At 47.4% G+C, this 27110-nt stretch overlaps 3 protein-coding genes across 3 annotated transcripts; 2 read left to right on the top strand and 1 right to left on the bottom strand.

Moving 5' to 3' along the window:
• The first annotated feature begins 3886 nt into the window (after nucleotides 1-3886).
• PHETA2 (PH domain containing endocytic trafficking adaptor 2) lies at nucleotides 3887-6268 on the top strand. The gene is made up of 2 exons (XM_065888027.1): nucleotides 3887-3970; nucleotides 4780-6268. Exon 2 carries the CDS (start codon nucleotides 4785-4787, stop codon nucleotides 5571-5573), a length of 789 nt encoding a protein of 262 aa, XP_065744099.1. The 5' UTR covers nucleotides 3887-3970; nucleotides 4780-4784; the 3' UTR covers nucleotides 5574-6268.
• A 1241-nt stretch (nucleotides 6269-7509) lies between these two features.
• SMDT1 (single-pass membrane protein with aspartate rich tail 1) lies at nucleotides 7510-10991 on the top strand. Its single transcript, XM_065888258.1, has 3 exons — nucleotides 7510-7727; nucleotides 9180-9320; nucleotides 10743-10991. The coding sequence occupies exons 1-2, from the start codon at nucleotides 7542-7544 to the stop codon at nucleotides 9315-9317; spliced, it is 324 nt and encodes a 107-aa protein (XP_065744330.1). The 5' UTR covers nucleotides 7510-7541; the 3' UTR covers nucleotides 9318-9320; nucleotides 10743-10991.
• A 1481-nt stretch (nucleotides 10992-12472) lies between these two features.
• NDUFA6 (NADH:ubiquinone oxidoreductase subunit A6) lies at nucleotides 12473-18895 on the bottom strand. The gene is made up of 3 exons (XM_065887579.1): nucleotides 18749-18895; nucleotides 13394-13509; nucleotides 12473-12678 (listed from the first exon to the last, which is right to left on the bottom strand). Exons 1-3 carry the CDS (start codon nucleotides 18882-18884, stop codon nucleotides 12547-12549), a joined length of 384 nt encoding a protein of 127 aa, XP_065743651.1. The 5' UTR covers nucleotides 18885-18895; the 3' UTR covers nucleotides 12473-12546.
• Between the last annotated feature and the right edge of the window lie 8215 nt (nucleotides 18896-27110).

Here is a 27110-nt window from a genome sequence, read left to right as displayed (position 1 = left end):
AGTGCCTGTAGATGATGCTCAATGAAGAGCTGTGGCGTGAATACCTGCTGGGGGCTTTTTAAAGAAAAATGGGAGAATGCCCTGAAGCAGGGCCCGTAGTAAGCCGCTCAAAAACAGTAGTGGCAGATGAATAGGCACCACGAGGAGGATGGGTGGGAGAAAGCAAACCAGGTGGAGGACACAGTTCCTTCAAAGCCAGGAGACTCTCCTTCCTTACCTGACACTTGGACCACCCATTATTCTTATCCAGGCACTTTGCATATTCCTTCCTCTTTCATTCATCAAATACTTATTGAGCAACCGCTAGGTACCAAGCACTTTATTCCTGGCACCTTCACTTGGATGATCACTGGGCATCTCAAACATAACTGGCCCCAGACACCTGCCACTTCCATGTCTCAGGTAATGGCAACTCTCCTTCCAGGAGCTCAGGCCAAAACGCTGGAGTCCTCCTTGCCTCTTCTTTCCCTCACTCCCTACATCCAACCTCTCTGCAAACCTTGCACTGCCTACCTTCAAAACCCATCCTGAATCTGGCCACCTCTCTCTACTCTCCCAGCCCCCATCACATCTTGCCTGTATTACTCCAGCAGCCTCCTCACCGGTCTGCTTCCACCCACATTTATTCTCTCCTTAGCAGCCAGAGAAATCCTTTAAAACAGGGGTCCTCAACCCTCGGGCCGCGGACCGGTATCGGTCTACGGGCTGTTAGGAACCAGGACGCACAGCAGGAGTTGAGCGGCACAGCAGGAGGTGAGCGGCGGGCAAGCATGTGAGGCTTCATCTGCCGCTCCCCGCTCCCCATCGCTCGCATCACCGCCTGACCAGCCCCCCACCGACCCCGCTCCCCACTTCCGTGGATAAATTGTCTTCCACGAAATTGGTCCCTGGTGACAAAAAGGTTGGGGACCGCTGCTTTAAAACATAGCTCAAGCCCGTGTTCATTTCAGCCTGGAGTAACAGCCCTCACAGGTTTACAGAGCCCCAGGCCACACATTCTGACCCCACCTCCTGCTGCTCCTCCCTGCCCCCCTCCCCCCCCTTGCAGTTCCTCAAACACAGGCCTCTGGGCCGTTGCACTAGCTGTTCCATCTGCCTGGAATACTCTTCCTCCAGATTTTCGCATGACTGGCTCCCTCATTTCCTTCACGTATTTCCCAAATGTCACCTTCTCAGTGAGCCCTACCTTGACCATTCTTTTGAAAATTGCAACCGCCCTACTGCCCCAACTCCCAGTCTCCTTGCCCCTGCTCTATATTTTCCACAAAATTTATTGCCTTCTAACACATTTATTATGGTTGCTATTACTTTTTTAAAATTTATTTATTTTATTTTTCGGCTGCCTTGGGTCTTCCTTGCTGTGGGCGGGCTTTCTCTAGTTGTGTCGAGCCGGGGCTACTCTTCATTGTGGTGCACGGGCTTCTCATTTCGGTGGCTTCTCTTGCTGTAGAGCATGGGCTCTAGGCGCGCAGGCTTCAATAGTTGTGGCTCGCGGGCTCAGTAGTTGTGGCACACTGGCTTAGTTGCTCTGCGGCATGTGGGATCTTCCCCGACCAGGGCTCAAACCCATGTCCCCTGCATTGGCAGGTGGATTCTTAACCACTGCGCCACCAGGGAAGCCCATGGTTTCTCTTATTAACTGAATAAAAGTTAATGGGGGAGACATAATAAACAGGAAATAAAAGCATGAGTGTAGGGAAGCTTTTCTTATAAGTGGTTAGTGCTATAATGAAAATACAACCCAGGGATGTGACAGAGACCTGCAGGTAGGCTACTTTCTCAAGGCCAGGGAGGGGACATTTGACCTGAGACCTAAACGGTGTGAAGGAGCCCTGAGGAGTTAGAGCGGAGGGGCAGGCTTGAGAAGGAAGCGCATTCTAGGCTGCAGGAACTGCAAGGGCAGAACTCTGACGTGGGCACCAGCAAATTCATGGGCAGGTGTTCTGAGCTCACCGGCTTCCAGGGCTGCTGGGAAACCCTAGCCTCCTGCGTTTGGTTGTGCACTCCTGCAACCTTCACTGCAGGCCTAGCTGTCGACTGACTCCAGGCAGAGTCTGGGCGCTGAAGTTGCGTTTCAGGCCGGCGGGAGTGGCGGAAGCAGAAATGGATAATCCCCAGAAGCAGAGGTCTGAGCGACGCCAGGTGCCGGGTTGGGTGGCTGGGAAGCTGGGCCGGGCCTCGCGGGCTGGATAGGAGCCCGCCCAGAGGAGGTGTCTGAGCCGAGGCCGTCCCAGGCTTGGCTCTGCGGGAGAAGTGGGCCGGGCGGGGAGAGGGGGACTGGAGGCGGGAAGGGAAGGTCTCCAAGTTCTCTGGGAGGTGGACTGGGTCCAAGGCCCCCGGACGGCCTGAGGTGGGACTCTGCGCTCGAGGCCTCCCGCCACTGACCAGCACTGTGGCTCAGGCGGGTCACGGCCTGTCGGGCCTCAGTTTCCCTCGGGCATGGATCGCGGGGCGGCTTCGCGGATCGCGAGGCCTAGTGAGTCGTGGGCGGGGAGGGGCGGGGGCGGTAACTCGAGCCTCCCAAGCGGGGTCTTTCGGCTCCCGTGGCCAAGTTAGCGGCCCGGGCGGAGCCGTGGGGTCCCGAGCCGGAATCGCCCCTGGCCGCGGCCGCAACCCACCCCGCAGGTCGTCCTCTTGGGCTTCGGGGGCGCGGAGGTGAGAGCGGGCCCGGCGGGCTCGGGAGGCGGCGGCCTCCGGGAGGGCGTGGCCCGCGGGGACGTGGCGGGACAGCTCCGTGCGCGATGGGGAAACCGAGGCGGCCGCCGCACCCGGAGTCTGCGGCGCTGGCCGGGGAGTTCCCGGTGAGGCGACCCTGTTTCAGGGCGACAGCGGGTTAGGGGCTCCCAGCGGTGGCCACCGGCCAGGGAGTCCCACGCCCCAGCCCGCCGCTCCTCTAACAAAAGAATTCAGAAAAACGCGGCGCACCGGCTTCCCGCCGGGGTTGAAGTCCGGGCCTCGCATCCCTGGAGTGGGGAGGTGGGTGGAAGACGCCTGTCCCCGTGAGGGGGTGCGGAGACAGTTCGGTGGGCTCCGGATCCCCTCTCCGCGCCCCGGAGCTGAGGCCACTCCTCGAGGAAACATCTGTGTTCTCCCCCCACCCCACCCCCGCTTCTCCTCGACCACCATCGGAGAATGGCCCTTCCCCATCTCAGGACCCTGCTTGCTTCTCTCCATAGCCCTTGTCAAGACCGGTCCTTACGTTATTTATTATTTAATTAATTTAAAAATTCACTAATTATTATTTATTTTTGTCTTTTTTTTTTACAGCGTGTCTCCCCCGCTGAAATGTAGGCTCCAGGAGGGAGGGACTTTGTTTTGTCCACTGTTGTAGTCACAGTTATTTTAACAAATAGTTTCGGAGGGCCTTTCCAAGCCCTGCAAGGGGCTGGATATTGGGGGTTACACTGGGAGACATTCTGGGGCTGGGGACAGCGGTGTAAACACAAAGGAAATCATTGCGGGATGAAAACAGAAGTGAGGGGGTTGCTGGTTGGGTCACCTTAGATCAGAGCACCTTCGTGATCAGTACCACCTTAGACACAGTGATCAGGACAGGCCTCTCAGATTAGCTTACTTGAAGACCACAAATAAACTGTGACAAGTGCTAGAAGGGAAAAGCAAGAAGCCATGAGGGCATTTAACTCTGACCTAGCATTAGAGGGCAGGGCAGTGAGGTCTGAACAGTGATGGTCAGGACAATGGGACTCAGCTCCTTAAATTGCCCGTAAGTTCAGGGCCTGGGTGGTCCCGTGGTGGTTGGGGGGGCGATTATCAGGGGTCAGGGAAGGCTTCCTGGAGGAGGTGGTGGTTTCATTTGGCCCCAAAGCCTGAGTAGGAGTTTTCATCCTTTAGGATGGGTTGACTGGGTTTGAGAATTCTTTTGCAGGTGTCCCAGAAACCACGTGGTCAAAGGGCTGAGCCGTGTGGCCAGACAAGAGAGGCCCCTGCCTTTGCCCAGTGAGCTCTGCTGGTAAGTGGGTCATTGCCAAGGCTTGCCCCCAAAGGGTGGGAGGGAATCAGGAGACCAAGCTCTGCTTCTCGCTGGCCGTGTGACCGTGGGCAGTTCACCTTCACTGTCCTGACCTCAGTTTTCTGTGAGTCAGGAGGACAGTTGGATGAGATGCCACTTGTGACCTGTGGGGCACCAACGTTCAGTGGTTGAGGTTGATCCTACTCAGCCGTGCCCTGTGTTTGTACTTCGCTCTTATTTACTGAGCTGGTCCCTGTCTGAACCCATAATGATGGAGGAATGAGGCAGGCCTGCCCCACCCCAGCCCTATCTGGCCCTGAAGGCTACTAAAGGACAGCTGTGCCATTAACAAATGAGAGGCCAGCAGGGGTCCACAGGGCTCACAGAAACCCTGGATGTTTGGCTTCAGGGCTGGAGCTAAGGGGCCCTCAGATTAGGGGATGGTTTAAGCACAATGTTTTTTATGAGTTTGGGGTCCATTTCAGCTCAGCTGATGCCTTTTCCTTTGGGTTTTAAACAGCTCTGTCAAAGCCCTGCCATACCTCCTGGTCTGATACGATCACATTATCCTTTTCTCTGAGTCCTTTGATGTCCAGTTTTTTGCATGATCCTCACAATAGTCCTTTGAGAGAAAAGGCAGGGGAGACTAGTCCATTTCACAGATGAAGACACTGAGAGCCTCAGGGCACAGCAAGTGAGAAGAGCCCACAGCCCTGGGGCCCAGGTTTTTCCAGAGCCAGTGCTCTTTTTCCCACAGGGACACAAGGGCTGCCTCCCTCTGATCTGTGTCTAACTCTCTCACCTCACAGTTCTTATGCGAGCCATGAAGCTGAACGAGAGGAGTGTGGCCCACTACGCCCTGAGCGACTCCCCAGCAGACCACGCAGGCTTCCTGCGCACTTGGGGGGGCGCAGGGACTCCACCCACCCCCAGTGGCACTGGCCGAAGGTGCTGGTTTGTCCTTAAAGGCAACCTGCTGTTCTCCTTTGAGAGTCGAGAGGGCCGGGCCCCACTGAGCCTAGTGGTGCTGGAGGGCTGCACAGTGGAGTTGGCCGAGGCTCCCGTACCTGAAGAGTTTGCCTTTGCCATCCGCTTCGACGCCCCTGGAGTGCGCCCACACCTGCTCGCGGCAGATGGGCCAGCTGCCCAGGAGGCCTGGGTGAAGGCACTGTCCAGGGCAAGCTTTGGCTACATGCGCCTGGTGGTGCGTGAGCTGGAGAGCCAGTTGCGTGATGCCCGCCACAGCCTGAACCTGCATCGCCACTCATCCTGGAAGGCCATTACCAGCCGCTGTAAGCCCCAGGCTTCTGACCACTGGTCTGCTGGTCTGGAGAACGGTCACTCCCTCTCCAGAGATTGCAGCCCTATGGCCTTGGTGGAAGAAGGGGGCAGCAGGCCAGCAGGGCGGGGCTTGGCCGAGTGGGAGTTGCAGGGCCCTGCCAGCCTCCTCCTAGGCAGGGGGCAGAGCCCCGTGTCCCCTGAGACTTCCTGCTTCTCTACTCTACATGACTGGTATGGCCAGGAGATTATGGAGCTGAGGCGGGTGTGGCTGCAGAGTACCCAGGGGAGCCAGCCAGAATGTGAGGAACGGGATAGGCCCTGAGCCTGGGCCCTTCGGGTTCAGCCCTTGTCCTGCAGGTCACGACACCAGGGCCAGTGCTTTTTCAAGAGTTTAATGTTTACTGGTTTCTGAAGTTGCTGTTGGATGTGAGTTCTCCCCTTCCTATTTTTAGGCTTGCTCCAGGTTCCAAATCCACCCTCACACCTAGAGGGGACTGAGGAATCATTAACTTTCAACCCCTTTATTTCCTGAGGGCCAGAGAGGAGAGGTGGCTTGCTCAGCAGCCATGGACCTAGGTCTCCTGACTGCCCCTCTCTTAGGGGATATTAATGAAATGGAGGAAGTGGGGAATATTACATGACCACAGGCCGCTCTGCCTTTCACCTACACACGATTCTACAGACACAATTTCCAACATGGGGAATCTTGTATAAATACCAGAAGTTGGCTGCAGTGTTGGCTTGAGGGACTGATATTGTCAGAAAAAGTGGATTTACTGTGTTATGGGGCTTTCTGGAGCCCGGCTCATCCTGAGTGATGAGAAGATTGGGCATGGGACCCCCACTCTGCAATTTGGACAGGACCCTTTGGAGGGAGAGGGCACGTGGCCAGTCAAGAGGGATTTATCCTGCTCCGAAAGTGTTAGGGCCCCATCTTCTTTCCCTGGCTGCCCTGTCAACAGATGGTGCTTGGTCATTGCCCCAGGAGGGCCAGTAGCTTTTATATGTCAGCAGAAATCCTTCCTGTACTGTGTCCTCAGCTGCCAAGTGGGAAGCTGAAGTGGGGAGGCAGTGAGGATCCCTGGGAAAGCCAGTTTCTTACTTTGGTTTTCAGTCCTGGGCCTCTAGGAGCTTGGGCACAGGCTTCCTGGCACGCTGTGATAAACTCTTCTCTCTTGGCTGGACCCCCAGAGAGATGCTCCTCATCCTGAAACCCCCTAGGAATTCGTGCACAGTCTTGCTTGGCACCCAGTGTGTGCCTGCCAAGATCCTCTTGTTCCTACTCTCACCAGCATGGTGCCAAGCATTTGCTTTATCGATTGTTCTGAGAGGAAAAGTGGCTGGTTGGACAGAGCCAGAGGCCAGATCAGCCTGATAGCCTAGGGGTGTGGTGGCAGTGGCTGGATGGAAGATGCAGAGCCTGGTCCAGTCATCCCCCTCCTCCGATATACACAATCTCCCCCTTCTTAGCCTCTCTCCCTTATTGGGGCCTTGGACAGCCTGAGCTAGAGGCTTCGGCTCAGAGCCTCTTAAGTCCAGGAGGCTGACATGCCGTCCAGGGTCCTGGACCAGTTCCTAGGAAGCCAGGCCTGTTTCCCAAGAATAGGGGCCACCTCCCCAGCCCTGTATGGGAGCCCCACAGCCCTGATGCGCCTTGTTTGATACACAGACACTACGGGCTTTTTGTTATCTTGCTTATTGTCACAGTGCTTTGTATACGATTAAAACATTATGTTTTTTTATTACTTATTTTGGCTCAAGTTTACTTTAGCAATCACCTGGACAGTTTGTGTGAAAGCCCCCATTTTTCCCCTTTTCAGATATATTTTCCATTTAGCTATACATAACATACCTTGGCATGAAATAAAATTCCAAAATCATTCAAGTAGCACAAGCAACAAATTTGTATTTTTTAATTGTTTTTAAAAATACAATAGTTTGAAGTTCAATTAAAGTGGTTTCTCATTTCAACAACCCCCTGCTCTGCCACGCCCTGGCGGTCCTGGGTGCCGCAACGATGACAGAAATCTGAAGGCTTCACAAGGACAATGCCAGTCAGGTGGCCCCGCCCACCAGGCCCGGAATGAGGGCTGTACCAGGCCCTTGGCGTCATCTTCCTGACGTCACCATGTCGGGCCGCAACAGGAACTAGGCGCATTGCGCAAGTCTGTGAGCTGGACCTCTCGTCTGATCCCTAAAGCCTCGCGAGGCTTCGGGCGGCGTTCTTCCCGAGAGCGGCACGGAGCCGGGTGGTGGGGTGCAGGTACCCGGACGAGGGGGGAGCTGGGAGATGGCGTCCGGAGCGAGTCGCTGGCTGGCGTTGGCACCCGTCGGATCTGGGGCTTTCCGGAGCGGGCCGAGCCTGGGGAAAGGTGGCGATGTCTCCGCCGGACGGGGCGGCTTAGTTCGGAGTCTGGTACCATCGAGGTCAGTCATCGTTACTCGCAGCGGCGCCATTTTGCCCAAACCGGTGAAAGTGAGTGTCTGCCTGGAGGCGGGGCGAAGGGGCCGAGGACAGTCATTGTGGGGAGTGTGTGCGGGCTCACGCTGATTGATAGGAGCAAAGGCCAGTCGAACGACCGCCTTAGACCGGAAGACGGATCAAGGACAAAGTGTTGCGCTGATGCGCTGCTAATTTTGACAAGTGGGAAGAAATGGTCGGGTTAGATCCGGGAGTTGAGCAGGGTGCGTGGAGACAGACGGGGGGCAAGAGCAGAGAAAGACGGCACTTAGCACTAGCTCATCGTGAGGAGTGCGGTGCCCTGGCTCTCCGGAGCCACAAGACTCCGCTTTATGCATCCAGTATAGACAAGTCATGTAACCTCTCTACCATAGAGTTGATGGGATGAAAAACGAATTGTGGAATGATTTTGTAAATAAAGGGTAAGTGGGACAGACCTTATCTTTTTGCGAGTTTTGACCTAGTATTTAATTTCATGTGATTGGGTGTGCAGAGAATTATTACCATCAGTGTTTTTACAAATGAAGAATCTGGGGCCAGACTAGTGAAGTCAGTGTCCAAAGCTAGCAGCTGACTTAGGTTCCGGAACTCAGATTTCCTGCTGGTACAACTCCCACCAGATCCTATTTTTTCCCACCACTGTGTTATCATATGCCCTCAGTACCCTTGGAGTTTTCTCAGTAAAATAGGAACAGCCCCTTATGCCAAGTAAGTTTGCTTTTTGACTCCAGCGCTGTGTGAGACTTACAAAACATTCTTTAAAAGCTAGTCTGGCCGACGCAAGCTCACACAAGGGGAGTTCAGGGTTGTTTCACAGCAGGAAGCACGGTCATGTTGGGGAAGAGCTGCCTTTAAAGAGGCACAACTGAAGAGAAAAAACAACTTTTTTTTGAAACTCCGTAGGAAGATATGAGAGGAAATGTTGAAATTTTACTGAAACTCTGCCAGTGCATTTAAATAGCTAGTCTTTTAATATAAAGACATGTTCAATTTTCAAAACATATTTCTAAAATTTAATGTAGTGAAATCAAATTTCTCAGGCATCAGGGAACCAGTTAAAGAACTGTATAGAATATCCCTTCACTGTACATGTTCATTTTTTTGTAATCTGTTTTCATGTATTTAGTAGTTTATTCAAGGAGAGCTGAACTCTATTCCCTAGTCCAGCTCGTAGTACTTTCTCACCTGTTTATGAGTATCTGCAAGTAATTAATAGGTTGTGCCCTAACTTTTAGATGTCCATGAATGCCTTGTACTTTTCTTACAAGTGCACAGTTTGATGGCCATAAAATCACTTTATCTCTTCTTGTGATTTTTTTTCTTGCTCTGAACTTTTCCAAGGACTTTAAAATCAAGTTGCATGGATCTCAGGTCCACAGGAGGGAATGCTCCTGAGAGGGCCAGGCCTTCTGTGGTCCTACTGGAGTGGGCTCTGGCGCTCACAGCCACCACTTTGACCCTCTGCAGATGTCCTTCGGCCTTCTCCGTGTGTTCTCCATTGTGGTCCCCTTTCTCTATGTCGGGACGCTGATTAGCAAGAACTTTGCTGCGCTGCTTGAGGAGCATGATATTTTTGTCCCAGAGGATGATGATGATGACGACTAATAGGTAAGACTTGCTTTTGATGCAGCTGTGATGCAGTTTGGCCTGGTAGCAGAATCTGAACATTCGAAGCAGAAGCACAGACTTTTAATGCACTGACTCTTGGTGACTAATGTTTTTATGTCACCTTTTCCCTATGCTGGATGAAGGAAACTATCTTATTGACTTACAGATTCACTGGCGTCTCTTCCAACCAGGTTGGATCGCAGCCAGCCTTTTCTATTTGCCCTTTTATGTACACTCAATTTTCTCAACCCACAAATATTCTTGACAATTTAATATGCCTTACACACCCACCACAAACAACTTCATTTCACCAGCTCCACATTGAAATTTAGGAAGTGCAGGCCCTCATCAGTGAGCTCTGGTTACCAAGCTCTGCACCGGCACAGCCTGTACACGGGCACTGCCGCCTGGTTCATACACTGCTCACAAACCCTTCCCCTGTGCCAGTTCCATCCAGCTGTCTTGTGCTGACTTCCTGTGCCCTAATGCAGCCAGTTCCATCCAGCTGTCTTGTGCTGACTTCCTGTGCCCTAATGCAGCCAGTTCCATCCAGCTGTCTTGTGCTGACTTCCTGTGCCCTAATGCAGCCAGTTCCATCCAGCTTTCCTGTGCTGACTTCCTGTGCCCTAATGCAGCCCTAATGGCTGCATTACCGTTATAAACAAGGACCCTCCTGACGCTTTAGTGTGGCATTTAAGGTTTGCGATGATCTGGTCACACCTGTTCTTCCAGCCTTATCTTCCATATTCCCAACCACATACCTATCCCCAATATTCACTATCTCTTGAGTTACTCTCTTGCCCACTCCCAGTGGCCCATTATTCCTCCCAATTGAAAGATTGTTTCCCACTGCTCTCATTTCCACCAATTCTTCATTATCTTTGATGAAGTCTTTCCTCCGTTTGAAAGTGACTGCTCTGTCCCCTGACCAGTACCTCTTGTGACAGTCAGTATTATATGCTTAAGATATACCCTAAACTCTACTTGACCATATCTCTTGCTGCAGGGAACAGGTCTTTTTTTTTTTTGTGGTACGCGGGCCTCTCACTGTTGTGGCCTCTCCTGTTGCGGAGCACAGGCTCCGGACACGCAGGCCCAGTGGCCATGGCTTACGGGCCTACCGGCTCCGCGGCATGTGGGATCTTCCCGAACCGGGACACGAACCCGTGTCCCCTGCATCGGCAGGCAGACCCTCAACCACTGCGCCACCAGGGAAGCCCTGGAACATGTTTTTTTATACCTTTAGGCCCCCAGTGCCTGGTCTCTGGTGAATGTTCAGTATATATATGAATGAATAATTGAATGTACTCAAAACTGCCTATCTCCTGCCATGTTTGGTAGAACCACTGTATGGAATTCTTTCAGTATATGGTAAGAGGACGGCTCTGTCACCCAACTGACTGCTGCTTTCCTTTCTTGCAGGGCGTGGAGAAGTATAGAAAGGAGAAAGCCCTAACTTAAGAAATGGTGATGCTCGCAGCCTCTCCTCCTTCCCTATCAGCAGATGGGCCCAGGGAAAGCCCTCAGCTTCCCAACCCCAGTGAAGCCTCCTGCATGGTCTGTGACCATAGCTCAGATCCCCAGGCTCCGGGAGGTTCCTGGAGATGTGCTATCCACTGAGCATAATCAAATTGTGAATAAACATAATAAACCTCAGCTCTGTATGACTGAGTGATGGCTGAAGTTTCGTAATACAAGTAGGCTCTAGTTGCAGTTTCTTCACCCTGCTGTCCTATCTGTATCAGCTGAACAAATAGGTCTTTGATTTACAACCCAGGGCCTCCAGGCCCCTATGGATCCACAAGGTAATCATGGGGACCTGGGACCAATCTTCCTTATTTACAAAAGCCCAGCGGCTGCACAGGCTAACTAAAGGCTCAGCTTTTGTGCTGAGTAGCACTGGCTAGTTATCCCACGCAATCAGAAGAAGCTTTGATTGTTTAAAACTCCTTGAGAAATAGCACTTTTTAGAATTCTTTCAAAACTTGGATTCCTTAGATGAAAAAATAATAAAGGGCAAGAGAAAACCAAATACCGTATGCTAACACATATACATGGACTCTAAAAAAAAAAATGGTCATGAAGAACCTAGGGGCAAGACGGGAATAAAGACACAGACCTACTAGAGAATAGACTTGAGAATACGGGGAGGGGGAAGGGTAATAAGCTGGGACAAAGTGAGAGAGTGGCATGGACATATATACACTACCAAACGTAAAATAGCCAGTGGGAAGCAGCCACATAGCACAGGGAGATCAGCTCGGTGCTTTGTGACCACCTAGAGGGGTGGGATAGGTAGGGTGGGAGGGAAATGCAAGAGGGAGGAGATATGGGGATATATGTATATGTATAGCTGATTCACTTTGTTATACAGCAGAAACTTACACACCACTGTAAAGCAATTATACTCCAATAAAGATGTTAAAAAAACATAACAATAAAGGGGTTGCTGGTGCTGAAAAATTTAGGAATCATCAGGGTGACTGTACCTATAGATACTGAACCCCTTTCTCCAGCATTTAGACTGTCCAGGGAAGGAACAGAGAAGACTACCATCCAAAGCAAACAGATCAGGTCTTTAACCTGGGTCAAGATTTATTCTTATCGCTAGAGCCACACTCCATTTGCAAAGGGAATACTTCTGTGCGTGCACCGAACAGCTGTGTCCCCTAGCAGGATGCCTGATTGACAAGGAAGTTAATTTCATCTTTAGGACCAGTGCTTGTTGCAGACAGGGGGTTAGGCCTCTGAGCAGCCATTTTCTTCAGAACCCAGGGAAAAACAGCCCAGCTTGTCAGCTCTACTTCTGGGCCTCTTCGTGCTGCTCGGATCCTCCTCCAGTAGCAAGAGCTGGCTAGTTTTGGATAATCTGTGCCATTACACCAAAATATCCAATCCTGGGGGCTGTAGAAACAGCTAAGTTAACAAAGCCATCCAGCATCACACCCAGAACGGCAGTTTCTGAGCAGATGGCCTCACCATTCCTGTTTACCAACATGCAAGGCTCTGAGAAAAGAGAATCTAATTTACTGGAAACACCACACTTCAGGAGACGGGAAAGAACAGGCGGTGTGTTCAACTTGTTCAGACAAAAAGTGAGACTGCAGAAGTAGAGCTTCTCATTGGTTCACCAATGGAATTCTATCATGAAATGACCATCATATATTGAGTTTATTTGTGCTCTAAAATATTTAAATATCAACATGCACTTTTCCATTGAGAGATTTCACGGGTCGTGCCCAACATAGAACTTGGACAGGAAATCCTTTGGCCTTGGTGCTTCTGTTTCATGGAAAAACCGCATAACGTGTGTCCGCTGCTTCCACACTTTAATTGTTTCTTCCAGTTCCATCTTTCCCTGCACAAGTGAGGGGAGAGGTCTTCAGTCAGAGTGGTTGAGTGAAAGGAATACAACACTGGAGGCCAGGACTCGATTCTCTGCCCTGGCACTGACTTGCTGAGTGACCTTGGGCAAGTAACATACTGCATCTAGACCATACTTTCTGCATCTGGAAAATGAGGTGGTTGGACTAAGTAATTCTGAGACCTTTCAAATACTCCTTAACTCTCTGGCTGACTGGTTCCAAGAGGAGACTTTAGGTCACCAGGCCTCTGCCCCGACTGCCTAACCTGACTGGCTTAATTTACATTCCTGCTTAACATTCTTTCCGTGTTATTTACTGGCTCATATGCTGAAGTTGCCACTGACGCCAATGAGACGGACCAGAGAGACAGAATCAGGCCCAGGATCTGACTCCATGGCCTGCTCTTCTAGCTGAAAACTGGCAACCAGGTGAAGCAGTAACTTCCAGGGATGAGGTTCAAGAAGAGTTCAAACTTTCCTCTGTTTTTAGTTTTAAAATGTAAGCCCCAGTGGATTTTCCCTTGAATAATCTTATAATCTATTTAACCAGGTGAGAACCTCCAGGTTGAACTATTCCTTTGAAACACTATGTAACAGTTGCTGACCTAGTAGTTGCTTTTAAACCTGGAGATAAAATGTTCATCTGAGAAGACTGAGAAGCTTTGGACAAACTGGCTGCTCTTTAAATCAGTCAGGGAGAGTTAGTTACCTTAATGACTAGAAGATCAACCACCCTGGGGTCTATGACGTGGGCATTCTTCATAAACATTTCTCGGACTTTATCCCGTCCCTGTTTCACAGAGATGTCTAGCTGGAATAAATGCACTAAAGAAAAAACATGATTCAGGGTAGAGATGGTTAAAACATGTTTTTAAAAAAACTGAGTCAACGGCTAGTCATTGAACACATAGGTTGCCCATTCATTCCATTCACCAAATACTAGCCTGACCTTAAGCTAGGTGCTTGAGGATGTGAAGAAGCGTGAGATATGGCACTTGCTCTCAAAGAGCGTATTTGTTTGGGGAGACAAGCCCACTGCATTTGAAGAGGCAGTATAGCACAGTTCAAGAACAACCTGGGTTCAAATCCCAGCTCTGTCACTTATCAGCTATATGATTCTGTGTATGTTCACTTCTCTACGCCTGAGTGTATTTATTTGTGAGTGAAGTAAGGATGACAACAGCACATATAACTACAGAGCTGTTGTGAGGATTCTATGAGAGAACGGTGCCTGGCATGGAATAAGCTCTCAATAAATGTTAGCATCATTATTCCATGGAACAGCTGACAGAAGATGACATGGCTGAAGTTAACGTACAGTGGCGCGGTGGAGGCTTGTGCACCACGCAAGCTTAAGAGCTGAGGGAGACTGCTGAGCGTGCAGGTAGGGAAAGGCGTCAATCCAGCAAACGATTACTACCATATTAGGTTCTCTGGAGGAAAGAGAGGAGTTTAAGATGTAGCTCCTGCTCTCTAGGTCTTAAATCCATGAGTGCAAATATTAAAATCACAGTATCCAGCAGTCCCTGACTGAGTGCTAAAATAGTGGCACAAACTCAGTGACCTGGGAGGTGGACAAGGCATATAGATGTCCTTTGAAAATTAGGTGTTTTTATTCTCATCCTCTGGCAGTTGGACTTCAGTGGATTTGCTCATGGCAAGGACATGAACAGGGCCTTGTGTGGTAGGTGGAATAAGGACAGAAGAGGGGCACACGAGGCTCAGGGGACAGCATAACCAAGGCTCACAGGCTAGAATGAGCACTGTGGTTGAGAAGAGCAGTGGGCGCATTTGGTGAGGATACCCTGTGGTGTGGCCATTCCTGTGACATGTCCACTCTCGTCTATGGAACTATCACAACCAGCTCTGAAAACCATGAGGGCTATCTAGTGACTGAATTAATCAACAACAAAGTTTGAATCTTTAATTATACTCATAACTTAGTGATGGCAATAGAAAAATAAAGCTTCTGCTGAGGAAGAGATCATGCCAGGCTGATTCAACCAAAGAATAAGCAAGAGCAGAAATCTAGTAGGAGAAACTGCATCCCAGCTTTGTAGGTAAGTGTTAACAGAGAAGACGGAGGATCACATGAGAAAGAACTCAGTATCCAGTGGTGTGCTGGAGCAGGCTGCCATGGTGAGCCAATTATACACATCTCTTCCCAAATCGGCCGTCACTGACTTCACTTTGATAGCTTAAAATCAACCGTGGTGGGAGTATTTACATCATTGAAAGTGGTAAACACTATAAATCTAGATTTCCTGACAGAGAGTTAGCTGTTAAACACCACAGTATCACATGTGGAATTTTAGAAAAGAGCAAACAAAGGGACCATAAGAAGACAGAGACACAAATTAATGCAAACTAATATGGATCCTGGAATTTAGAATCTTACCACTAGAGGACTGTGGGGACTTGCCTTAAGTCAGACTACTGGTCCCTGGCAAACATGGGCCTAGAATCCAGGTTGCTTATTGGTTTTTAATTTACAATTTTGTGCTCTTTTAAGGAAAGGAGTATGAAGAATCTTCCCCTGCTATCAGTGCTTACCTTTCCTGCATTTTCATATTAGAATCCTGCCCAACCTTGGGAGAGAAAAGCGAGGTGCCTCTGTGCATACTGGGGGAGCTGGTATCCACCGACTCCCATTCCACAAGATCTCCTGAACCACACACCAGCGCACTGGGTGTATGAATCTTCTCCTCAGGAAAACATTCACAGGCACAAATGCAAAGTTTTGCCTACAGTGTCAGTTCACGGATCCCTGAATGCCCATCTTCCCAGGTTAAGAATCCTTGTCTCTAAAGAGGCAAATTCATAGCTTTGTACTAGTCATCCTTCTCCCACCTCAACCCCCTGAACACACCCCCTCCACCAGTGAGAAAGGCTGCAGGAAGGCAAACAGGAACAGCCTAAGCTATAGCCCACTGAACTGTTCTTTGGTCTAAATCAGTGGTTGTCAAACCAGTAACGATTTTTGCCCACCAGGACATCTGGCAACATCTGGAGGCATTTTTGATTATCACAACTAGGGGGGAGAATGCTAATGGCATCACTGGGTGGAGGCCAGGGATGTTGCTAAACATCCCACAATGCACAGGACAGTCTCCACAACAAAGAATTATCCAGCACAAATGTCACTGCTGAGAAGCCCTGGAGTAAATCATTTCCAACTGTTCTTTCTCAACTCAAAGACTCCTGGCTTAATCTTCGAATCCTGCATATTTTAATTTCGATTTGAAAAAATCTGAGAGGCACAAAAAGAAGATATGGAAGTGTCCCTTTTGGATGAAGGTGACTTCCATAGTCTGTGTGTTTTCAAGTTATTGTTAAGGCTTTTCTGAGTCAGGGAGGCTCTGACAGGTTAGGAAGGATGACACTGATATGGTTCTCAGCCGTCTGCTCCAATTCATTTTGGTAGCATTCATACCAAGTGCTGAGAGATCCTTAGATGGGAAGGCAGCATGGTGTGATGAAAAAAGAACATGGGATCTGGGGTCAAACAAGCTGGGTAAGGTCTCCACACATCATGAACTAGGACCTTGCCTGGGGTATAGCCTCCTCAGTCTATTTCTTCATCTACAACGTAGGGAAGACAATAACCTCTTACCTAACTCCTTTACAAGAATGTGGCGAAAATCAAGTGACAACATCTTATAAACAGTAAAGCATTGATACTGATGTTAACTATTAAAAATTTCAGCACTTACTTCCCATACCTCTATTACATTTTGGGTTTTAATGATCTGGTTATATATGCCTATCTTCCTGACTAGACCATAAGACCCTGGAAGGCAGGGTTGTGTTTTAGTCACTTTCATATCTCTCTAGGCACCCAGTACTGACCCTGTAGTACAAGAGGTACCCAGTGAAATGGAAATTAAACAAATGAATAGTTTCTATAGAAGGTCTCCTGTTGTGCTGTAACCAGCAAGCAGCATGTAGTATTTCTTCAAAGGAGGGAATCCAAGGCAGTTTTGTCTGTGCTCCCATGCGGAGGCAACCACCCAGGCAAATGGCACTCTGTTCCACAAGCGCAGCATAACTGGCTCCCGTGAGATTCAGGGAAAACTACAGCAGAAGCTGAGCCAAGTGTAACAGCTGGACAATCAGGGTCTGAAGTCTGGCTCTTCCACTTACTAACGGTGTGAGTGAGACAAGTTTATGTGCCTCAGTTTTCTCATCTGTAAGACAGGGAAATGATTAGAACCCACCCTAAAATGAGGCAATGTAAAGCATTTAGCATAGTGCTGGGCCATATGTATGCATTTCAATGAATGTTAGTTATTATCAATACTTTTACTTATTCCCAGTCCTTAGTTTGGATCCTCAGCTGGAATCCCCAATGATGGATGTCATGACACCAGTGTACACACAGGCCTGAGAAAACGACAAGCTACAGATCACTGATTCTCCCCACTGACCCCCCCGCCAACCTCCCCCTGCTCTACAGGCTCCTATAACCCCCTGCCTTCTCCTCTTCTCAGGACCCTTCTGACTGTGGGCTTATCTTCTCAAACAGTATTTGAGGGAAAGTCTTGGAGGGTGTTGATTTTGAACGAGCTAGATACCTGGGTTCTATCCTCAACTCAGTCACTGATTTTTACCCTTTGCCAACTATTCTTTCTGCCATCTGGGTCTTGTTCCCCATCTGTCCCCTGAAGGCATGTAAATCTGTAGTCCCTGAACCACCCGGATCACTCCAGTTTCTCCCTCCCTTGTATCCTGTGGGTCTTAAGTTATGGTCATGGGCAACCTCTCAAAAAGTCAGCTTGAGGACAAGTGACACTGGAGCAGACCCAGCTCCCGTACATTAAAGAGCTGGGTTCTGCACGGAGTGTAAGGCCTACACATAATAGTAACAATAATAACAAGACAGCAGTAGCAGCCAGCACTTAATGAGTGTCTAAGTGTCAGACACTACCCTAAGCACTTTAGATGCATTCACCTATTCAACAGAGCAACTCTCTGAAGAAGGTACTATATATTACCATTTTACAGATGAGGAAACTGAGGCATAGTGAGATGAAACAACTTGCTCAGGGTCACACAGCTACTAAGGGGAAAGTGGAGGCAAGTCCATGTAACCACCACATTCTACTCTTCTCACACACAGGCAAGGAAGTGGCACCCTAAGGGGTGCTATGGCGCTCCAGCTCACTTAAAAACACGATGAAACACACTAAATCAAATCAACAAAATTACCAAATATCGACAGTCCCTGACATCTGTACTGCCCTTGACAGTTCAGATGGGATTTTCCCCAAGTTTTCTTTCATCGGGTACACTGGGCAGCGCTGAGGGGGATGCCAAGATGAAAAAAGTCTCTGAACGCGGGGAGCTTATATTTTAATCCTTCGGGTGAACACATTGGTTCTCTGACATCTAAGCGAAGACAGGGGTTCTGGGGGGGCAGGGGAAGGAGTTCCTAAGGAATACTAGGGGCCTGTGGCACTAGGTAAAAAGACTTCGGAGACTGGGGAGGGAGGCACCTCACCCGGAGGGGCTGGAAAAGACACCACTGTCTTATTGGATGACCTTGGGAAAGTCACTTCCCTGCTCCGGTTCTGCTTCTTTCTCTGTGGGGGATGTGGGAACCAGATGATCGCTCAAATCCCACTGCCCCTTTGTTTATATAACCTAATGGATGTCTGTAAACACATTTAGGAACTCTAGTTGACTCTGGGTTCCAGATCCACCAGGGGCTGGCTCTGGGCCTTGCGCGGATCACTTCGTCTCTACGTGCTTCCGCTGCCTCATCTATAAAGTGACAGTCCTTGCTCTCCCTCCCAGGGGTTCGGGAAGAATTACGGGGGACAAAAGGGCAAGGGCGCCCTAGCAGTGCGGTTCCGACGCAGAGCACGACTGGTCTGACCCTGGCGCCGCCGCCGCCGCCAGGTCAGGCCCACCAAGGCTCGTGTGACCCTCCTCCCCTGAAGCGCTCGGGATCACCTCTGCCCAAGCTGGTGACCTCGGCTCGGCCCGGCAGAAATGGGAGGCCGGGACGGCAGCGACCTTGGGTGGCTGCCTCCGGGGCCCCGCGTGCGCCGCTGCCTCTCACCAGTGTTCGGCACCTCCCGATACCAGGCGCGGTAGAGCTCGCGCACCCTCCGCTTGGCCTCGTTCATGTCCCGACTGAAAATGGGCTTCACCAAGGTGTTGGCCGCAGCAGCCCGGCGGAGGCCGCTCGCCGCCATCTTGCGAAAGAAACCACCTCCCAACTTCACCCCGTTTCAACCCGTAAGTCCGGCGGAGGGACAAATCTTTTTTCTCATTGGCTAAAACTTAAAGTCCCGCCCCTAAACTACTGGTGGGCGGGAGAACCGCTATGGGGCTCTCTGATTGGCTGAGAAGCCTCTCTCTCTCCTCTCTCTCTCTCCCTCTCCGTCCCCACTCCCACTCCCTCCCTCCTTCTCTCTCTCTCTCTCTCTCTCTCTCTCTCTCTCTCTCTCTCTCTCTCTCTCTCTCTCTCTCTCCCTCTCTCCCTCTCTCCCTCTCTCCCTCTCTCCCTCTCTCCCTCTCTGTGTGAGAGAGGCAGGTGGAGGCTGCGCTGGCTCACCTGCGGAATCTTACACTCGGCCGTTGAACGTCCTAACGGTCGCCCGACCGCGCCGCCAGGGGGCGCTCGGGCCCAGGCCAGCCGTTGTGCCGCGAGTTGGCGCGTGCCTGCTGTCTGGCGTCCACTGCGTCACGCCCGCGAACTGCCCCGGGCGCTAGTGTGGTAGCGCCCATCCGCACGCACGTCGTGGATCTTCCGCGCACGGGCCGTGGGCCCTGCTGAGGCAAGTAATGGCGCCTGGGCTGCTGTGGCGTTGGCCTGGCACCTCTGCGGCTTTTCCGCAATAACTTTTTTCCCCCCTATAAACCAACTCTTTTGAAGCGAGGTAGAGCCGTGAAAGCGCTCTCCTGGCCTTGAGCTTCTGAGCTTCTCGGCCCTTCTCCACAGCCCAGGGAGGTGGGTTATATCATCAGCCCCATTTTAGACGGGGACGTTTTCATCCCAAACTCTGGATCTCTATGAAAAACAGCCCAGAGTTTTGGAGCTGGAAGGAACCTTAGATCGTCCATTCTGGGTACCTCTCTCTTTCCTGGCATTTTTCTTTTCTTTTCTTTTCTTTTGGCCTTGCTGCAGGGCATGAGAGATCTTAGTTCCCCCACCAGGGATTGAACCCGCGCCCCTTGCAGTGGAAGCACAGAGTCTTAAGCACTGGACCAGCAGGGAAGTCCCTTTCCCAGCATTTTTCTACTGAGGATATCTCTGAACATCAAGGGGAGGCTGGAAGGGTAAAGGGAAAAATAACAGCTAACAACATGTCAGGCCGTGCGTAGATTTTCTACTTAGTCTTAGTTAATCTCATAGATCAGGTAGGTACTGTTAGCATCCCCATTTTACAGGTGAAGAAAGTGAGGTGGTGCAGCCTAGGGTCACTTGCCATTTTAGGTTCTGCCCCAGACTGACTCCTGCCTGGAGTCCACTGGTCATTTCTGAAAATGCAGTTGATACTTTGTGAGTTTTGGGGAAGCAGCAGGGGTCAGGGCTGAGCTTAGCTCTGGAACCCCAGCCAGCATGGGGGATGGCCCTGCATCTAGCCCAGTCTTACCCATTTTAAAGGGTAAAAAATTGGATTTTTCCCCTGTATTATTTTTCAAAATGCATTTGTACATTTAAATGAATTATGCACGAAAAGAAAGATTGTAACATTGTGACTACCTAGAGGGGTGGGATAGGGAGGGTGGGAGGGAGATGCAAGAGGGAGGAGATATGGAGATACGTATATGTATAGCTGATTTACTTTGTTATAAAGCAGAAACTAACACACCATTGTAAAGCAATTAGACTCCAATAAAGATGTTAAAAAAAAAAGAGCTGAGGTGATAAAACAAAATGAGACAATGTATCTATAGCCTGATGTTAAAGGCATCTACTAGATATTAGTTAAGAAAGAACTTTTGAAATATAAAAATGTGGTAACTGTGAGATGGGGTAGTGGAAAGAAATAGGAACCAAGAATAAAAGCCTTCCCCAAAAGTTAAAAAAGCATGTAACATATGTAAGTGATAAAGCATGGTAGAATGGGAACTTTTGAACTTCAGTACCCACCTCAAGAAGTTGTAGTACAGTTAACATTTATGTAATGTGTACCAGGCTCCTGGTAACCACTGTTTTACATTCTTCAGGCACATTAACTTGTTTAAGCCTTGAAACACACCTGTGAGATAGGCGCTGTTATACCCATTCTACAGATGAGGAAACTGAAACACAGAGGCTAAGTTACTTGACAATACTGGGCTGAGACCCACGTAGCTGACTCCAGAGTCTGCGCTCTACCTCTGATACCCACCTGTGTAATTCTGACCTGGTTCATGCTCCTGCCTCCTCTAGGAGTAACCACTGTCATGAGTTTAGTGTTTAATATTCTTATTCATTGAAAAAAAAAAAAAGGTCTCTAAAACAACTCACAACTGGGGGAAAATCTTTGCAAATGGTATATTCCATAAAGGACTTGTATCTGGAATATATAAAAGACACAACTCAAAAAAAATAGCCCAATATAAAAATAAGCAAAGCTGACAACACCAAATGCTAATGAGGATGTAGAGCAGCAGGAACTCTCATTGCTGGTGGGAATACAGCTAGTTTGGAAGACAGTTCGGCAGTTTCTTGCAAAACTAGCATACTCTGTACTTCCCTGGCAGTCCAGTGGTTAAAACTCCGTGCTTTCACCACAGGGGGCTTGGGTTCGATCCCTGGTCTGGGAGCTAAGATCCCACATGCTGTGAGGGGCAGCCAAAAAAACCCCAAAACGAACAAACAAAAAAAGCTAGCATACTCTTACCATATAATCCAGTAATCACACACCTTGGTATTTACCCAGATGAGTTGAAAACTTATGTCCACACAAAAACCTGCACATGGATGTTTATAACAGTTTGATTCATGATTGTCAGAAGTTGGAAGCCACAAAGAAGGCCTTCAGGATGTGAACAAATAAACTGTGGTACATGGAGACAATGGAATATTATGGAGCATTAGAAAGAAATGAGTCATAAAAAGACATGGAGGAAACTTTAATGGATATTACTAAGTGAAAGAAGCCAATCTGAAAAGGCTACATACTGTATGATTCTAGCTATATGACATACTAGAAAAAGGCAAAACTATGGAGCCAATAAAAAGATCATTGGTTGTCAGGGACTAGGGTAGAAAGAGGGATGAATAGGTACAACACAGAGGGTTTTTAGGTCAGAAACCATTCTGAATGATGCTATAATGGTGAATACATGTCATTATATACTTGTCCAAACCCACAGAGTGAACCCGAATGTAAACTGTGGACTTTGGATGGCAATGATGTGTCAATCTAGGTTCTTCCATTGCAACAAATATAGCACTCTGATGGGGCATGTTGGTAGTGGGGGAGGCTGGAGGGTGGGCAGGGCAAGGGGTATATGGAAACTCTGTACTTTGCACTCAGTTTTTCTGTGAACTTAAAACTGCTCTTAAAAAAATAGGCTTTTTTTTTTTTAAATGGGCAAAGGCTTTGAATAGCTGTTTTTCTCAAGAAGTGATACAAATGACCAATAATACATGAAAAGACACTCAGCGTTCATTAGGTAAATGCAAATCAAAACCGTAAGATACCATTTCTCACCCACTAGAATGCCTAAAATAGAAAACAGACAATAGTCAGTGTTGGTGGGGACATGGAGAAATTGGAACCCTCATATGTTGCTGATGGGAATGTAAAATGGTACAGCTACTTTGGAAAACAGTCTGGCAGTTTCTTAAAAAGGTAGACATGGACTATATATGATCCAGCAATTCCAATCCTAGTATCTACCCAGGAGAAATGAAAAGGTTTGTCCACACAAAGACTTGTATGTGAATTGTTACAGCAGCATTAGTCACAATAGCTAAAAAGTAGAAACAGCCCCAAAGTCTATCAACTGGATATACCAAAAAAAATTTTTTTAAGTGGATAAACAAAATATGGTACATCCATACAATAGAAAACTCTTCAGCCAGGATGAACCTTGAAAACATTATGCTCAGAGAAAGAAGATAGACACACAACAATACAGTATGATACCATTTGTATGAAGGGTTCAGGAAAGGCAAATCTATAGAGACAGAAAGTAGATTAGTGAGCTGAGTAGAAATGAGGAGTAAATGTAGCATAAGGTTTCTGTTTAGGCTGATGGAAATGCCCTAAAATTAGTTCATGGTGATAGCGTACAACTTTGTAAATATACTAAAATTTATTGAATTGTACACTTAAAATGGGTGAGGAATGAATTTTATGGTATGAAAATTATATCTCAATAAAGCTGTTGGAAAAAAATGGTCTCAGGACTTCCCTGGCGGTCCAGTGGTTAAGACTCCGCACTTCCAATGCAGGGGGCGCGGGTTTGATCCCTCGTCGGGGAACTAAGATCTCACATGCCACACAGCGCAGCCAAAAAAAAAAAGGTCTGATGATTTTTCAAATGTGTAAAGTCCAGTGTGCCTTAATAATGCCTTCTTCCTTTCATCACCTGAAAAAAGGAAAAAACCCTATTTGTCCTTATTAAAAACAATGATTTTAGAAAATTGGACAGGATGGCACAGTACAGAAAATAAATATCCTCTATAAAATTAGAGGCAATGTAGCATATAGTGAAAAAAATGTATTGTCAGTCCCTGATATCAGTTACAACCTGCATGTTACCTTTCCTCCATGAACGTTGGTTTCTGCATCTGTAAAACGGGTATAACAATGGCTGCCACACAGGGTTGAGAGGATTAAATGAGATAATGTATATACTATGAAGCGCCTGGAAGAGTGTCTGCTTCACACAGATGTTTGATAAATGTCAGTTTTCTTTCCTTTGCCTACTAATCAGATTATGAGAATCCCGTTAACTTTCTTTAGCCTCAATCCCTACAACACATTTACAGAGTATATCCTAGTGACCAAGAACCAGTGGAGGGTGGTAGTCTTGTTGATGTGGGAGGGTTGGAATGCACCCAGGACATTGCCTAGATGCTGTGTTTGCATCTTAAGCCCCCATTTTTTACTTATATTATATGTTATGGATTAATACAAATAGAGATTTCTAAAGGTGATTTTATGAACATTTAACCCAAGATTTTCAATTTAACCCAAATTTTTCAATTTTCTGTAGAAAAGAATATTACTTTTTTTTGGTAGGGGACATTGATGTACATATAGGTTAAGGACTAACCACTACCCCTAGCCACCTCTCGCCACTGTCGTTGGTGCCCAGTGAATGTTAAATTGGGTTGAATTGAAGACCTCAGCATTTAAGATACTTGTGCTGTTGGTAGTGGAGTGAGAACTAGATCCCAGTATTTTTTTTTAAGATTTTTTTGATGTGGACCATTTTAAAGTCTTTATTGAATTTGTTACAATATTGCTTCCGTTTTATGTTTTGGTTTTTTGGCCTCGAGCCATGTGGCATCTTAGCTCCCCGAATAGGGATCGAACCCACACCCCCTGCACTGGAAGGCAAAGTCTTAACCACTGGACTTCCAGGGAAGTCCCAGCTCCCAGAATTTTTTACGTGGGTTCGGTGTTGTTCTTCTACTCCATCCCTCCTCTCACCCCACTTTTGGCCTTGATTTAAAGCTTTTCTATCTAAAATGGTTGCATCCTTCTTCCTGAGACCGCCACCTTAGAGTCAGAGATTTGAGCAGAGGGTGTTTTGGGTTCCAGTGGTATATGGGATCATGGGGTCCCAAGATGGAAGCAAAAGCAACGGGGAGGTATCAGGAATTGATCCATCAGGGCCAAGATACACAGCCACACGCCTTATACTCAGCCTTTTCTTTCTGGCCCCTGTAGGGAAGGGAAAGCAGCTTTTATAATTTTCCCTGTATTATGCTACATATTTTAAATTAAACTTTTAAGATAATTATAGATTCACATGTATAAGAAATAACACAGAAAAGTCAGACGTACCCTTTACCCAGTTTTTCCCAATGGTAACATATTGTAAAACAATAGTACTGTATTGCAACATTGATATAATCAATGTTGACATTGATTAAATCAATGTCAAACTTGACATTGATATAATCAAGATACAGAATATTTCCATCACCACAAGGATCCCTCATGTCATCCTTTTCCTTCCTTAGTCCTTCCCTAATAAAGGGACTCCATTTTTATAATTTTGTTATTTGAAGAATGTTTTATAAACGGAATCATACAGTATGCAGCCTTTTGGATGGGATTTTTTTTTTTTTCACTCAGCATAATTCTCTTGAGATTCATCCAGGTTGATATATGTATCAGTGGTTTATTCCTTCTTATTTCTGAGTAGTATTCCATGGTATGAATTTACCACAGTTTAACCATTCACCCCTTAAAGGACATCTGGGTTGTTTCCAGTTTGGGGCTATTATAAGTAAAACTGTACGTATTTGTGTACAGCTTTTGTGTTAACACAAGCCTTCATTTCTTTAGTATAAATGCCCAGGGGTGCAATTGCTGGGTTATGTGTTTGTTGCATATGTAATTGTGTAAGAAACTATTAAATTGTTTTCCAGAGCAGCTGTACCATTTTGCATTCTGATTAGCAATATATGAGTGACCCAGTTCCTGTTCTGCTTTTGGTGAAGCAACTTTTTAATTTTAGCCATTTGATAGATGTGTAGGAATAGCTCATTATTGTTTTAATTTGCATTTCACTTATGGCTAGTGATGTTGACATCCTTTCATGTGCTTATTTCCCATCTTATATTTTCTTTAGTGAAATGGCTTTTCATGTCTTTTGCCCATATTCTAATTAAATTGTTTACCTGTTGAATTTTGAGAGTTCTTTATATGTTCTAGGTGCTAGTTCTTTGTCAGATACATGGTTTGCAAACATTTTCTACCACTCTGTAGCTTGATTTTTCATCTTTTCCGCACGGTCTTTCACAGAGCAGGAGTGTTTAATTTTATATTTTATTTTGTTTTTTGCGGTATGTAGGCCTCTCACCGTTGTGGCCTCTCCCGCTGCGGAGCACAGGCTCCGGACGCGCAGGCTCAACGGCCATGGCTCATGGGCCCAGGCGCTCCGCAGCATGTGGGATCTTCCCGGACCGGGGCACGAACCCGTGTCCCCTGCATCGGCAGGCGGACTCTAAACCACTGCGCCACCAGGGAAGCCCAGGAGTGTTTAATTTTGATGAAAGCCAATTTATAATTTTTTTTCCTTTTGTGGACTGTGCTTTTGGTGTCAAATTTAAGAACCCTAGCCCTAGGTCCAGAAGATTTTCTATGATTGTTTTCCTAAGAGTTTTATGTTTTACATTTAAGTACATGGCCCATTTTGAGTTAATTTTCATATAAGCTGTTAGATTTAGATTGAGGGGTTTTGTTTTTGCCTATGGATGTCTGATTACTCCAGAACCATTTGTTGAAAAGCCAGCTTTCCTCCACTGAAGTGCTTTTGCACCCTTATCAAAATTCAGTTAAAAGCTACAATAATCAAAACAGTATGGTATTGGCATAAAAAATGGACAGACAGATCAACAAAACAGGAAAAGAATGAAAGGAAAAAAGAAAATCTTGACATTTGTGACAACATGGATGGATCTCGAGAAAGACAAATATCATATGATTTCACTCATATGTAGAATCTAAAAAACAAAACAAAACAAAAAAAAGCAAGCAAAAAACAATGAGCAAATAAAACAAAAACAAACTCATAGATACAGAGAACAGATTGGTGATTACCAGAGCAGAAGGGAGCTGGAGGGTAGGCGAAATGGGTGAAGAGGGTCAATTGTATGGTGATGGATGGTAACTAGACTTTTGGTGGTGATCACTTTGTAGTGTATACAGATATCAGATTATAATGTTGTACAACTGAAACTCATAAAATGTGATATACCAATTTTACCTCCAAAAAAATAGTCAGTTGAGCCTATCAGTTGGTGACAAATTCTCTTGGTTTTCCTTCATCTGAGAATTTCCTGATTTCCCCCAGCATTCCTGAAGGATATTTTCAATGGATATGGGATTCTGGATTGACATTTCAACACTTGAAAAGTATTGTGTCACTTCCTTCTGGCCTCTATGGCCTCTAATGAGAAATTAGCTGTCATTCAAATTGATTTTTCTCATATAGGTCCTAGATTTGTTTTTCTCTGGCTACTCTCAAGGTTTCTCCTTTATTTTAGTTATAATATCCAAAGTATGTAAAGAATCAGTAGCAAAACAAATGAACAGAGAAACCAAATAACCCAATTAAAAAATGGGTGAAGGACCTGAATAGACATTTCTCCAAAGAAGATATATGAAAGGCCAACAGGTACGTGAAAAGATGCTCAACATCACTAGTCATTGAGAAAATGCAAATTAAAACCACAATGATATATCACCTCATGCCTGTTAGAATGGCCATCATCAAAAAAACAAGAGATAACAAAT

This window comes from Phocoena phocoena, chromosome 11 (genome assembly GCF_963924675.1).
Source record: "Phocoena phocoena chromosome 11, mPhoPho1.1, whole genome shotgun sequence".
In the NCBI taxonomy this organism is placed as follows: Eukaryota; Metazoa; Chordata; class Mammalia; order Artiodactyla; family Phocoenidae; genus Phocoena; species Phocoena phocoena.
This window is presented reverse-complemented; position numbering and strand designations above follow the sequence as displayed.

What these genes read in the sequence shown, in the direction of transcription:
- PHETA2 (XM_065888027.1), top strand. Translation starts at nt 4,785, where the DNA reads ATGCGAGCCATGAAGCTGAACGAGAGGAGTGTGGCCCACTACGCCCTG.
- SMDT1 (XM_065888258.1), top strand. Translation starts at nt 7,542, where the DNA reads ATGGCGTCCGGAGCGAGTCGCTGGCTGGCGTTGGCACCCGTCGGATCT. An exon ending in TTTTGCCCAAACCGGTGAAA is followed by an intron (nt 7,728 to 9,179) that starts GTGAGTGTCTGC and finishes GACCCTCTGCAG; the next exon opens with ATGTCCTTCGGCCTTCTCCG.
- NDUFA6 (XM_065887579.1), bottom strand. Translation starts at nt 18,884, where the DNA reads ATGGCGGCGAGCGGCCTCCGCCGGGCTGCTGCGGCCAACACCTTGGTG. An exon ending in TCGGGAGGTGCCGAACACTG is followed by an intron (nt 13,510 to 18,748) that starts GTGAGAGGCAGC and finishes TTTTTTCTTTAG; the next exon opens with TGCATTTATTCCAGCTAGAC. An exon ending in TTGATCTTCTAGTCATTAAG is followed by an intron (nt 12,679 to 13,393) that starts GTAACTAACTCT and finishes TCACTTGTGCAG; the next exon opens with GGAAAGATGGAACTGGAAGA.